The sequence below is a fragment of the Sander lucioperca genome, chromosome 9, assembly GCF_008315115.2.
Source record: "Sander lucioperca isolate FBNREF2018 chromosome 9, SLUC_FBN_1.2, whole genome shotgun sequence".
NCBI lineage: Eukaryota > Metazoa > Chordata > Actinopteri > Perciformes > Percidae > Sander > Sander lucioperca.
The window spans coordinates 23,752,649-23,766,999 of record NC_050181.1 but is presented as its reverse complement, the minus strand read 5'-3'; the positions used below and the strand labels follow the sequence as shown (position 1 = coordinate 23,766,999).

The 14,351-nt window shown below is 40.6% G+C and overlaps 1 protein-coding gene across 1 annotated transcript in view; it reads left to right on the top strand.

The window, feature by feature from the left end:
• LOC116043989 (cadherin-12-like) overlaps positions 1-4,176 on the top strand; it is a 76,936-nt gene extending 72,760 nt beyond the window's left edge. The window contains exon 13 of the mRNA XM_036005475.1: positions 3,253-4,176. Within this exon, the coding sequence (XP_035861368.1) occupies positions 3,253-3,863 (611 nt within the window). The 3' untranslated portion in view covers positions 3,864-4,176. The remainder of the gene's footprint in view (positions 1-3,252) is intronic.
• The last annotated feature ends 10,175 nt before the right edge of the window (positions 4,177-14,351 follow it).

The window sequence follows — 14,351 nt, the reverse complement described above, 5'->3', positions numbered from 1 at the left end:
TCGCCTTCTTCATCACGTGCGTAAGTGAAGTAATATAACAAATGTACTGATTGTAGCAGTTTGGTTGGCTAAAACTAAACAAACTGTGACCGGTTTAGATATACTGTAAGGAAGGGAAATGCTCCTAAGGGTTGTATTTCCTGCCACTGCTAAGGGCGCTAATTTATGAAATGCTCCTGTGGTTGTATTTGAGGGGAGGAACACAACCTATATCGTCGTATGGTTTGGAGAACTTGTTGACCAGGAGAGTTGCCCATCCAATATATATATATATATATATATATATATATATATATATGTACAATTTATAATACATTGTAATATCTGTCTTGCCCCCATTTAAACTCAGTTGCCAGTTATTAGGTACGCCTAGCTAAAACTAATGCAGCCTAATACAACATCCTGCAATACATTTGACCTTTATTAAGGTTATTATGTTAAGTGTTTGTTGAAACTGTTTTAGAAAGGTGTTGATTTTACTGAATGGTCATTTTGGAGGCTGTAGTTTGGGGTGTTGTTAAATTGAATTGCAATTTACTGAGGTGTCTATTATTTTGTAATACATTACTTTAAATTGATGCAGTACAGGCTTTATGGACATTGATGTTTTTCAAGTTTAGAAACAAATCCACAGCACAGTCTTGCTTTGTACTCTGCAGCTGACGGACTTAACAGACTCTAAAGTAGCATTCTGTTCTCACTAATCTGTTTGGGCCTTTTCTTTAATGGCTGCCTTGAAAAACAGCCCTAGTCATAACATACAGAAACTGGTCTGTGTTGTCCTGTGAGGGAAACAAAAAGCTGTGCAAACCAAAGCACAATTAGTCATGTTATACTGTACTGTTAGCTTCAGCTAAAGAGGGATATTCAGATGTTTATGTGCAGGAGGAAGGATTACTCGGGACAAGAGTATAACGTTTTATCTTCCTTTACTGTGGAGGATGGCAATATTTGTCTGGAGAATGCTCTAACCCCGATGCAGACAAACTTTTTGAATCCACACCAGAGCTGAGCAATCACAACAACAGCAATATGTACAAAACGGAACTAGAACTATACTGCAACCTATGTAGTTCCGGTAGCAAGATAACATACTATAACAAGTTATCCTTTTTACTTTGATTATCTCAACATGACTGACATACTAACATAGGGCAGAGAACAATAATAGTACCAGTACTATAATATGGTTCTATCCCTCACTGTGCAGGCGCTCCAACCAACCAGTAGGAATCAAAAGTGGCAGCAAGGACAAGTAACTAGCCTCCCCTCTAACATGAAACTGATTATGTCAGGTTTAGAGTCTCTGTTTAGAACAGAGACTCTAGATGATATTTAAAAGATTTATTGTAATTGGAGGAGAGGAGATGAGATGAATAAAGATGGCCGGGGACAGCAGGTGGAATGCAGATCGCAAGGCGGGGAGATTGGCCGAGGTAGCAGACAGGCTGAGATCCAGAAGTGCAGGAGACAAACGGGCATTAAATCCAGTCGCAAACATGAGGAAACTAATGCCAACCTGACACCAATCGACTTTTCAAGTGATTTCACTGTTGCAGACAAATTTCTAATATTGGCATGAAATCCTGAGAGTTGGGCGCGCTCCCGTCATCTCAATCGTTTGGTGTAAGGTGGTCATGAAAATCAGTCCGAGTCAGTCTTTTTCCCGTCTTGATGTTTCGACAAAATCTAACGTGTTTGATATTATCGTAAGTTTTAAGTCTTGGTAGTGAAGTTAAATCATGTTAACAATTTCAACAACCAATGGGTGCGCTCCCTCCAGCACCAAACAGGAAGCAGCAACCGGCTAGGGCCAGTGTTGTTCATAGTTGCTATGGCGCTGCGCTAAGCTAAATGCTAAAGAGGGAAAGTTGCCAATCTTCAACACTTCTGAAGCAAGTCATCCAACGGGAGTTTTACCGACGGATAAACGTGGACCTCCGGGTACTGCTGCCATTCATCTGCATGTACTGCAGAACAGAAAATCTGCAAACTTTCCCTTAAGTTACCATCCAACGCTAGCGGTAGTTAGCTAGCTTGGTTAAATTTTTCAAAACAAATCTGGTTGTAGCCTAGCAATGTGTGACCCTGCAAGGTCTCCAGTCTTCACATACTATGGCAGTCTTTGACGTTAGATGTGAGATGATTGTCTTTAGATGTGAGATGGTGTCAGACTGTAGTCTTTTCAAAGTCTGTAGCCTACATGCTTGACACCAATTTGCAAATGAACATTTAAAGGAAAGAAAAGAATAAACATTTCAGAAAAGGGGTACTACAGAGAGAACAAGGAAGAAAAGAAAAACAAATGTTACAGAAACATATGTATACTGTGTTTAGCCTACACATTGTATCATAATTAAATTTACATACTGCTGTACTAGAAGTATTTTAAGATTATTTTTTTATATAATCATAAATGAGGAGTGACTGTGAAGGGAAGCAGAAACAACCATGAAGCTTTTTTTCCATAAAGCTGGGCCTCTTTACCTGATTGAAACGTGGCCAAGATTAGTTCTGTAGAACTGACTATATAGAAGATCAACCGATCTGGTGTGGTAACAATGAATCTGAGACCTAGTTACAAAGAAATTATGAAAAATTGAAACACAAATGTACCTGTCTGAAGTTTGTCAGTCAAATATGTTTAATAACTCCAGGGTTTAAAATAAAGGGGCAGTATTAGCATTCCAGCTAGAGTAAGTGACCATTCAAGCAAATATTTTTTGTAATAAAAAAGATGGGGTCAATATCATTTGAACACACAGCAGGTTCTTATATCAGAAATGAATCCCCAGATCTCAGAAGCTTACCCTTCTCCCTCCAATGTGTCCTTATACAATAACTTAAGAACTAAATTGATCCAAGAGATAAGTGTATGCCAGGATATCAATGGCTTTAGACCTCACTAACCTCACTATTGATCTGGAGTTACAATCCATGTTCTTTTCATTTGTGGTGAAACATGTTTCCTTACCATTTAAAGCTGCACTAATGAATGCTTTTTATAGATTCTTTTATTGCAATTACAATTACAACTTTTAACAAAGTTAAAGGGTTCAACACTTGTTGAATTTTATGTGTCATAGACGGACTGGCAATCTGGCTGTTCTGGCGAATGCCAGAAGGGTCGATGAACTCTTGGGTCGATTGGGTCAAATCATTTGAAAGATTAAAAACGGTACACTTTCAGGTTTTAATCAACATCCAGGGGGACCTGACTAACCCATAATTGATTCTGTCTGTGTCTTGCAGTCATGGCAGCATTATACATGGGCCAGAGGCGCCACAAAGAGAAAGAGACTCTGATGACATCAAAAGAGGACATCCGCGATAATGTCATTCACTATGACGATGAGGGCGGCGGCGAGGCGGACACTCGGGCCTTCGACATGGGCACTTTGCGCAACACGCACTCCCAGCGCACGAGCACTCATAGCAGCACCTCCAAGAAGGAAAAAAATGGCTACGGAGACGGGATTCTGCTGCATCTCAGCAGCCGCTGCGACGACGTCAGGTCACCCGACATCCATCGGCAAACAGCCAGTGTCATCGCTGCCGCGAACGACAAGGCCCCGCCCCCTTCCCGTGGCAAAGTGACTGATGGCGACGCCAAACTGATCAGGGAGTTCATCGCGCATCGGCTGGAGGAGAGTCAGCAGGGTTACGCTGCCCCACCCTACGATTCGCTGGCGACCTACGCCTACGAGGGCGAAGGCTCGATGGCTGGCTCGCTCAGCTCCATAGAGTCATGGGTAATTGACCATTCAGAGGATTTTAGCTCCCTCGGCGACTGGGGACAACCGTTCAAAACACTGGCTAGCATCCTGGACAGACAGCCGCCTACTCTGACTGAGGAGAGCTGAGAGGAAACTGGACAGCGGAGAGACTTTTGGGAGGCCATCTCGGAATTGGCTTTCTTTTTTAGACATGTTTTTTTTTACTGTGACAGGCACTGGCTAGAATGATGTAAGGATTGTTTTTTTTAGAAAGCTGTCCATGTGAAGTAGAGTTGTGGACCGGTTAGCGAGAGAGCAGAGAATCTAGCTACAGGTGCATGGCAAAGGTCAACTTGATAGCTCCTCAAAGTGCCTGAGGTATTATGTGTTTACATGTATTTTAATTTATGTTACTTAATAAAAAATATCTCCATCTGATGTGATTTCCAACATCAGAACCTTTAGTCTCATCAAAACATTTCTTAATAGGGATTAAATCGGAAAATCAAATGCTTTTCTCTTTGTAATGCCGGTCAGTTGGTTCCCAGAGGAGGACTCGTACTGACTTGTGATCACTTCCTGTGACGTTTCCTCTAGCGCCTCCATGAGGTTGCCATTTTTGTTTCAGAGTGAAATGTCTCAACAGCTACTGCTATTAAATTTGGTACAGAAATTCATGTCCCCAACAGGAGGAATTGCAATACTTTTGGTGATCCCCTGTACTTTGTGTTTAGTGTTTATTAGCAAATGTTAGCTTGCTAATACGCTAAACTAAGGTGGTGACCATGGTAAACATCAGCATGATAGCATTGTCATTGTGAGCAGCAGGCATTAAAGGTGTTTAAAAATACACAACCAAAGGAGTTGTATGGGGCGGTTTGCTAGTTGCGGTTGAACCAAATGTCCTACCAACTGATTGTGAGAATGATAAAGTCCTACTCCAGACACATCTTAAATCATGTAAAATGATGTTCTATGATAAAAAGTAAAAGAAAAGTCTGAAATAGGGGCTGGAAGCACATCTACTCTTTCTTCCTCATTCAGAAATTCTGGATTTTGGCCTCGCCCCGCCCACCACCGCAGCTCGCGCTAGGTTGACCGGTGAAAAAGCAATGCATTATCATGAACGGGTTCATAATATAATTTAATACAAAAATGTATGAACAAGTCATGTGCCGCTGGCCACAGAGCTCCATCGTATCAGCGCCTAGCCGACAAAAGGTGACTGTGAGCCAGGTACAGGCCTCACCAGATGACGGACCTTTCAGGGGCCGTGGCAGTTGAGTTTAGCCGGCAAAAAGTTAGCGTCATGCTGCAACAACAGTTAAGTTTAGGCACCAAAGCGACTAGTTAATTTGAGGAAAAAGATCGTGGTTTGGATTAAAACACTCCCCAGGAATGAACACGCGTTTCCTGGTTGAAAGTCTTTTGTTTTCCCCAGGTAACGAATGTCGCTCCATGGCTTAAAAGCGCAGTGTTTTATAACCCACCCATCCATTCCGACCTCTTCCCTAGGCTGTCCTCAGTGTTCTTATACAGCAGCAGTCATTGTGTTGCATATGGCAAAAAATAATGTGGAATACATACAAATTACAATGTATTACTTTTCGTAGCTATACAAACGAATGGTTTATGAGAACAGCCTGGTAAAAAAAACAGTGCACGTCAAGATGGCGGCGTGGAGCAGACCTGTTCTCAATTTGCAGCAATAGTTTCGTTGTCTGGTTTATAACTTCTGGAACATTTCCTAGCATGGTACTGACAAATGATTTCTTAAAAAGAGTGGGAACTCTGATTTAGCTCACATTGCTTTTTTTTTATTTAGATACATTTTCTTGCATGCGATTTGATATCAGGTTTTTTTATACACTGAAAACTATGGCACTCCTTTTCTGTAATCCATTGTTTTTACACTTTATTTGCTCTGCAGTTGCTTTGAAATATTTTCAAAATGGCTACCACCAGATAAAGCTAGACAAAACAGAATAACTAGAATAGAAATAAAAACAGATGGACTTGACTTCATTTGATAAACTTTGAGTCATCAGTATGGGAAATGAATTCAGTTTGGTAGGAGGACACAAGCAAAGAATTCTTGCTCAGTCATACGGCACATGTTGACACTGAAGTGTGGGCTGTGCGCTAATTGTTCCTGTTTGTGCACATTAGTCATGATGCTGAGCCAAGTGTAGGATAACAATAAATCTCAGACTTAGCCTTTTCAGAAAACCCATGTGTCTTGTAGGAGTTATCAACATCATTACTGTCCACGTGCCATGTATTGATAAAAAGAACATATTCAGCCTCTCTACACCAGCTTTTACACGGTCTAAGGCTGTACTCATGTCTGGATTTTTCTTTGGTCTGGATCGGATCAGAGTTGAAAAAAGACCTGTTTTTTATTAATTTAGATTCACTCTGTTCAACTTCCAAACCAGGGGCTTTATGATTAGAAAAGCAAACAAAAGACATACATACATGCCAGACATATATTAACTTTTGTAAAGTGCTATGTGAACACGTAAAGTATTCGGAGCGAATATTCCAACACTATGTTTCCACTTTAATCAATGAAACTGGCTACACGGGGCACGAGTAAGTGGTGCGTATGCTCTGCGTAGATACGCTCTACAAGCGTAAAAATAGGACAGTTTTCTATTTATATTTTTTACGCTAGGTGTGTGTGGCCCGTTTACACAGAAATGGCTCATTAAATGTCTATATTTCTCTTAAATTAAACTACTGATATACAGGAAATTACATAATGATTGTCAGTGAGCTTATTACCAGTTTCGATTTGAGAGTTGCTGTTTTTAATTCTTGTTTCCTGTCACCTGCGTCCTTTGATAGCAGCTTACAGTAGATTTACATTTCACAGCGCTGTGCTGGCTCCAGAAACTGAAGAAACAACAACAATCTCAAAGCAAAAGCTCACTGTCTCGCCTGTAACTCACACAATCCTATGCGGTGTGTGCGCAGCAGGTGTAGCCAGTTAAAAGATACATTCTGCGGCACTTCCACACCGCGAACAGTCCGCATACGTTACGTGTGCAGTGTAGCCAAGGCATAATGTGAAAGCACGGAACTAACACCAGTTTTAGATTTATTGTCTGCAATTTCGTTCAGCAGCTGTTTTTAGTGATCTGATTATAAGTGTGAACATAGTGAAGCATTAGCAGCTAATGAGCCAGATACTTTTTCTCAGGAGATGGTGGAGACCAAAAGCAGAGCTAAAAGGAGAGTGAGTATTGGACTTACATTCAACAGTTGGACATAAACATGACATGATAAATGAATGCTAACGTTGCTTTGTGTCAGCTGGATGTGTCAATAGGTAACTATTGGCTAACATGTCAACCATAACAGCTTTATAAGGTGATAATGTTCTGTGTTATGTTTGCAGAAGAAGAAGACGATGATTGATTTATTGACACATTTTGTCACTCTGTTGGTATTGCAGATTACACACAGGCCAGAAATGCACACACATGCCCAAACAGGACCTATACATACATACATTATTGGAGAGGTGGCAGGGCCAGGGGGATGTCAATGAAGGCAAAATAAACCATTAATAAAGTCATAGGAACTTCAGGTCGCTGGACATGAATGAAAAAAAGATTAAGAGAAGATCTGTGCATGGATCACGTCAAGAAATTAACATAAGTCTGACATCTATGGCAATCTGTCTATCCCAGGTAAGTTATAACACTATGAATACCACATTACATTAACATTACCCCAACAGGTGAGCCACATCTGAGGAGCAGTTAATTATTTAGAAAATTTAGAAATGCCATCAAGAGAAAGTGTAAGGTAACAGACATCCGGCCAAAATGAGGGACATCTGGCGGAATTTCCGGTAACAACGGAGCAATCCCTGAAGTGGAACGTCGTAGATATAGACTAGTTAGACACTAAAACATGGAAAAATAGGAGCCAGGTTGAAAGATAAAGTTTACTCTAAATGATTTTTTGTAATTCTAGAAAAAAACATGTCCTCTACTTTCTTGCACTTATACACCAGCTTACAGTATTTAGATGCTGTCATCTATCTCAAAACTGTGGGGAAAAACCTGTCAGGAGAATTAATTTGTGCTTAAAAAATTTATGAAACTCCCAACAAGAACCAGACATTCTCTGAGGCAAATAGAAACAGTTAAACAGTTGGGAGACCATTTGGTTTGTCCTTTGGAAATTGGCAAATCAATACCTGTCCACGTGCATCAAATTCATCTTCTCCTTTGCGGCTGCTGTGATGGAAAATAGATTTTGTTGATTGCTTCGGCGTAACAGATAGCCTCAGACAGTGGGGATGACCTTCACTTTATCAAGACTTGATCTCAGCTGTGACAATGGACAACACTCGGCTACCGACAGTCATGGTACGATCGTTCCAATCAGAACATGCCAGTATAGGGAAACAACTCGTATATGGGATGGGAAATTCCTTTTGATTCATATTAAAAATGGAACATCTATTTATAAACGGAGGAGTAGATGAGGCACTTTGATGAAAAGGCGGGGGACAAAGCAAAACCTCTGTTGTCAATGCATGGGGGGATGTATCGGGGTTTACTGACAAAGCATCTGAGATATAACTGAGCTGAGAAATGTTGATTTCTCTGTTTCTAAAATAAATATCTAAAAAAAAAATCCCAAGCATTTGGTATTCTGCTTATTGAACAGTGTCTTTCATTAAGGGAGAAGATGCTGAGGTTCCCGATACACAAAAATAGCCTCAGCTTTTCATTAAAAGCAAGTCTTCCAAAATACAAGCAGCACTGAACAGACAGCAGACTTCACAGAAGCCCTCTCTGAGGAGTCGCACCTAATTACTGCCACTGAATCTACACACAATGCAGGACAAATGAGTTAAGCCGAATTTATGGTCTTGCGTTAAGTCCACGCCATAAGCACCAAGATTACTACAGGTTTCATCAAAGTCAAATTTAAGACTTTTTAAGACCTTTTTAAGACCATTATGTTTTCCTGTCATTTGTTCCCTGTTTTGCAGTATTCTGTTTTGTTTTTCCCAGTACCATTCTTGTGTATGTTTTCATGCTTCAGTTCGTTTTATTTTGTAGTCTCTGTGTCTCCTGTGTCGCGTCTTGTTTTACTTCCTGCCTTGTGTGTTTCCCCGCCTTTGTGATTGTGTTTCACCTGTTCATCAGCCCTCATGTCACCTGTCCCTCGTTACCCTCGTTACCGTGTGTATTTAGTCTCTGTGCGTTCTTTGTCTGTTGTCCGATCGTCGTAACTCCCCTCTTCTCTCCATCCTTGTCGGTTTGCTGTAGTTTTTGATGTGGTTTTTGGATTTTGTGTTGGATATTTCTTTTGCAGGCCTGCCTGCCTTCCTCAGGACACCTTTTGATGTAAGCCTTTTTATTTTAATAAACCTTCTAAACCTTCACACTGCACCTTTGGGTCCAAGCCTGCTATTCCCTAGACGTGACACAAAGCCGATTTAAACCTCTTTGGTGGGTGCCAAAAATTCTTCGATGCAGAAAAAACCCCGCCTGTGAAAATGCAAAATGTAAAGGCCTGCTGCTGGACTGACATAAATATTCATGTTGACCACAGTCAGTTACTTAACCAACATTTTAGTCCATGAAATATCTCTGAAATTACTCATGTCTGCTATTATTAATAATGCAACGCTCTGCTGCACATGCCAACTAAAACTTATGTTATGTTTCAGTACAAGACTTTATAAAAATATTTAGGTGGACCAGCTTTAAGTCAGTATTTCCCTCCGTCTTCACAAGTCCTGCCTCCCCTCCCTCTCTTTCTCACTACCTTGTTTTCTCTCCCGAGTCTTCATTTCTCTCTCTCTCTCTCTCTCTCTCTCTCTCTCTCTCTCTTTCTCTCTCTCTCTGCCTCCATCTCTCCCACTCTGCTGCTCATCACTCATATCGCCCTCATCTCTCATTCATTTCCAAGCCTCTCTGCTCTCTCTCTCAGTGGGGTATCGTCTACCTCTTTTTTCTTTTTCTTCATTACCCTCCTGCCTCTCACTCATCTCCACCTTTTTATCCACTTCTCGCTCCTTCCTGTTTTTGTGAAAAAGCTTTAAATATTTTAGCCTTGCTTTTTTATTTGATCCTCTCACTATCTTGATTATTCTGACCTGAAGTACTCGGGTGTAAAAGGATTTGAAGCTGAAGCTTTACAGAGCTCAGATCCACATACAGCGGCCATGTAATACGGTTTACATAGGATCATAGGGACCATTTTAAAGTCTGATGTCTATGTATATAGTATTTTTGTATGGACGTTGGTAACAACCCGGTCTCACACCAGTTTGTGAAATGGTCACGTTATTTTGATTTATTGATTTGTGTACAGGTCACGATTTTCGAACGTGACCATTTCACGAACTGGCATGACACTGGGCTGCTCTGGGGAACGCAACAACGGGGAAATGAAACGCCACACGCCGGCGATAACAACGGGACGGACCGCCACACGCGGGACGCGATGCCCGGGCGCAGGGACACGATCCGCGGTCTCTGTGGCACGCAACAACGGGGAAATTAAACGCCGACAACAACGGGACGGTTGTGGATAGGAAGAGAATAACACAGAAAGGAACTGCAACACGAAAAAATAACGACATTAACGTGTTCAGTACACAAATCAATAGATTCAATAACGTGACCATTTCACGAATATTTACGAATGAGACTGGGCTGTTGGTAACAGCTAATATTTGGTAATAACAAGGAACATCTGTTTCATGCACACCTTGGCCAACACTGTTGTATTTTTAGTAGGGCTGTCAATCGATTACAAAAATGAATCTAATTAATTACATACTCTGTAATTAATTAATTGAAATTAATCGCATACATAATTAACGGTGCCTGAACCAATACTTTTTAAGAAAGTAAAAAAGAAAAAGAAAAAAAAGGGTACTAAACAACAGTCGGAAGAACGGCTTGTTTATTGCTAAGGCCATATGGTCAAAATTAAATGATAATTAATAATAATGTATAACAATAACAATAACTTATTTCACTAGTAAATTGCTGTTGAACGACAAAAACAATCACCAGGTGGGAAAAGGACATTTACAATAACTTCAAATGCACCACGAGGCTGTAGTTTACCAGTTTCATTGAACGCACCGTCTGTGTTGTTTTTCCAACGGCTAAAACACAGTCAAACTTTACACCGTTTAGCGTTAGCTGTCAGCATTTTAACCGTTTTTTAATCCAGCTACTAGCTAGCGGTAGGCTAATGTTAGCTGCTGTCGAGTATAGTGTTAACTAGCTAGCGGTAGGCTAACGTTAGCTGCTGTCGAGTATAGTGTTAACTAGCGTCACATGCAGCGGTGTTTGTGTTTCCTGTATCGTCTTCAGAGCATCAGAGAGAAGAGCAGACATATCAGTGGCACCAGATTTCGGTAGCCAAGGTTGGCAGGAAGAAGATTTTTACAAGTAAATGTTCCAGTTAATGATCCAGGCAGCACATTCTCGTCTCCCTCCTTCATTTTACAGTCCAATGGTGGCTAGAACGGCTGGAATGGATTAATCTGCGTTATTTTTTTTCAGATTAATTAATCGAAATTAACACGTTATTTTGACAGCCCTAATTTTTAGCCACCTACTGAATGGAAGGCCTATGAATAAAGACTTATAAAGTACAATGGTAGGGGTGGTCCAATATGGTGGACTAGGTTGCATGAAAGATGAGTAATGGAGTGGAAGTAAAGCTGATTTAATCAGACTTATGCAGGTGTTTGTTTACACCTTTTTTATGCATGTTGTATCAACATCCAGGTTGGCATCATCTATGCCGTAGATAACTATGTATGTAGGTACGCATACCGACCCTAGCCTGACACGCACCTCCCCAGAAATGTAACTAAAGGTACGTGTCCATATACGCGTTTGTTTTCACGGATGGGATCGCACCGCTTCCCAGCATTGCATGCTAGTGGGCTTGCCACCAGTTTCTCTTTAATGACCACTGACGAGCAAAATGTCTACATTACACCCTCCTGCAACCGCGATGCAGCTGATTCGACGAATGCGTCCCGTGGGACTGGCTGCTCCTGGATTTCACAACCGACCATAATGGCGGCTCGATCAGAATACAATCTCTTATTTTACGAAAATAGTTCACCGAAACGTGTTGCTGAAAACATTTTTAGCGAGAAATAGGCTGTGCAGTCGCTGAATCAATCGTTATTTCAGATCGACAAAGGTAAGTTTAAACGATTTTTGTCAGCTTTTGAGAGGTGCCGAGCCGGCTGCTCCTCATTTGCATAAAGCTGGCTGGATTCAACTTTATGCAAATAAGGAGTTGATGAGTCCAAGGACTCAAAGCCCTGCTTCTCCAAAGTCCCTGCGACGCTACCAAAATGAATTGCACAACTGCTCCAATAGAAATGAATGTAAGCGTTGAAATGACACTGACAATGGACACACACCACAACTGTGATTGGTCCGCTTGGCTGGGCTTGGTAGCGTAGTCGGAAAGCACAGGAGAGACACTTTGTTTTTCCGTCCTCACCGGCATGTATTTCCTACTCTCTCCTAAGCTAATCCCCGCCACTCTCTCACTCGCTCTACCACACACTCTCCACACATACTGGCTCTGCTATTCTCTTAAAGAGATACACTAGAAGGACACAGACAGCCAGCTCAAAAGTATAAATGCTCACACAACGTCGCAGGCTACTTACGTAGGCTACGCCCAAGCTTTGTGTAGAGCCTACGTACCAGAGCCGATCCGCCCTATACGCTCACTACGCAAGCTGCGTAGGGCCCCGCAAATTACTCGAGGCCCCGCCTCCCCCTCGTGTCATAGCGCGTCAATTAATGTTTACAACATCCATGACAAAATAAAGCGAAACTATCCTTCTGGTCAAGAAAAGAGGAAAAAAAAAAAAAAACACACCATGAGAGTGAATTGCGGGAACAACAATCAGGTAAACTTGTGTTCTCTCCTCTCCAAGTTTGATGTCAGCAAAGTAAAGTTATGTTTATGTGCATTTCTATTGTGTTTTTTTCGGTCTTGCTAACCTAGCTCTGGGCAGGCAGGCAGTGCATCTCTTGGTCTGTGTCTAGCTGCTAATGCCACTCACTTCCAGGGCTGTGTTTTGTGACTTTGTGCCTGACAAAAGTGAGAGTGAAATACAATTATTTATTACGTTTGATAAACGACAAAGTGCAACGGTGTTTGTTTACTGCAGCTCGGAAAAGATAACCACGTCGGGTGTTATCATGCGTTAGGCGCGTGCACGAAATGAAACGCGCATTTTTCAAGCAGAAATATATGTGAAGACCAGACAGACTGTAGGCTACAATATATGGGCGTGAATGATGGCACTCCTCATCAAAGTACACATTATACAATCTTTTAAGACACTGATTATCTAGTCTCAGACAATTTGTAGTTAAAAACTCTAAACAACTGCACTAATTATGTAAGATGGAAAGCAATGTATTGGCAATTTGACATTGATTTATAGGCTATATTGAATTTAAAATGTTGATTAGCTGGACATACTGGTCAATATGGATGCACATCCCTCAGTAAATAATAACCATAAATCAAGAATTGCTTCAACATGCATAATAATAAATAAATAAAAACTTTAACAAGCATTTTTAGCTTTTATTCATTCACAGTTTATGCATTTTTGATATCAAGAATTTGATTTTTTTTACTATTTGCAATGTGAATTCTTGATTATTTTTACTAGTAGGGCCCCTAAGTTAATTTTTACCTACCAATGTCTATTTTTGATATCAGGAATTACATGTTCACTTATACAAAAGTTAATTCTTGATATCACTCACAGGGATTATTGATATCTGCATCACTAGTTCACTATTTAAATATTACAAGAGCCAAGCCATAGTATAAATATTATTTTATATTTGTAAATGCATAAAAGGAAATTGGGAGCCAGTTTAATACTTATATGTATATATATATATATATATATATATATATATATATATATATATATATATATATATATATATTGTACTTATTCTTTGACTGTTTTGTTTAAAGGAGGGAGGATTGTATTGGGAGCACTGAAGTGTCAGGTGTGACTGTGTGGCAATGGCAAATGGTTTACATAGCTTACGGCATCATGGGTCAGGTAGAGGGCCCCTTAGCAGAATTTTGCTTAGGGCCCCAGGGAGGTCAGGATCGGCACTGCTACGTACTATTATTAATCGGTAATATAAAAAAACACGTGAAAAACAGATTTCATACGGACGTGTGGCTTCTACATGAGCATAAAACTTTGTTTCACGATCTCATGGCTTGTGGTAAGTCTATTTTGGATGATTTAGACGTTATGGCGAATAACCAAAATCCTTACGGAGAAAATGAATGGGATTTTTATTTCTGAAACCACACTGTTGAGCTCTACTTCAACGGTTGACACAATTTGTGTACACACACCATGTGATCTCTGTCTCAGTGTTTATTTAAAATAATGATATGAGGCTGTGTTGTATACACAGAGTTGCTTCTGTCCTTAGCAGCCCTGTCTCTGCCCTCTGAGCATGTCTTGGCACTGCTGTTGGCATTTATTATTGGCTTTTTATTTATTTATTTATTTATAGGTCTGTCTTTCTGTCTCAGGAGTCTCTCAGCCAATTACTG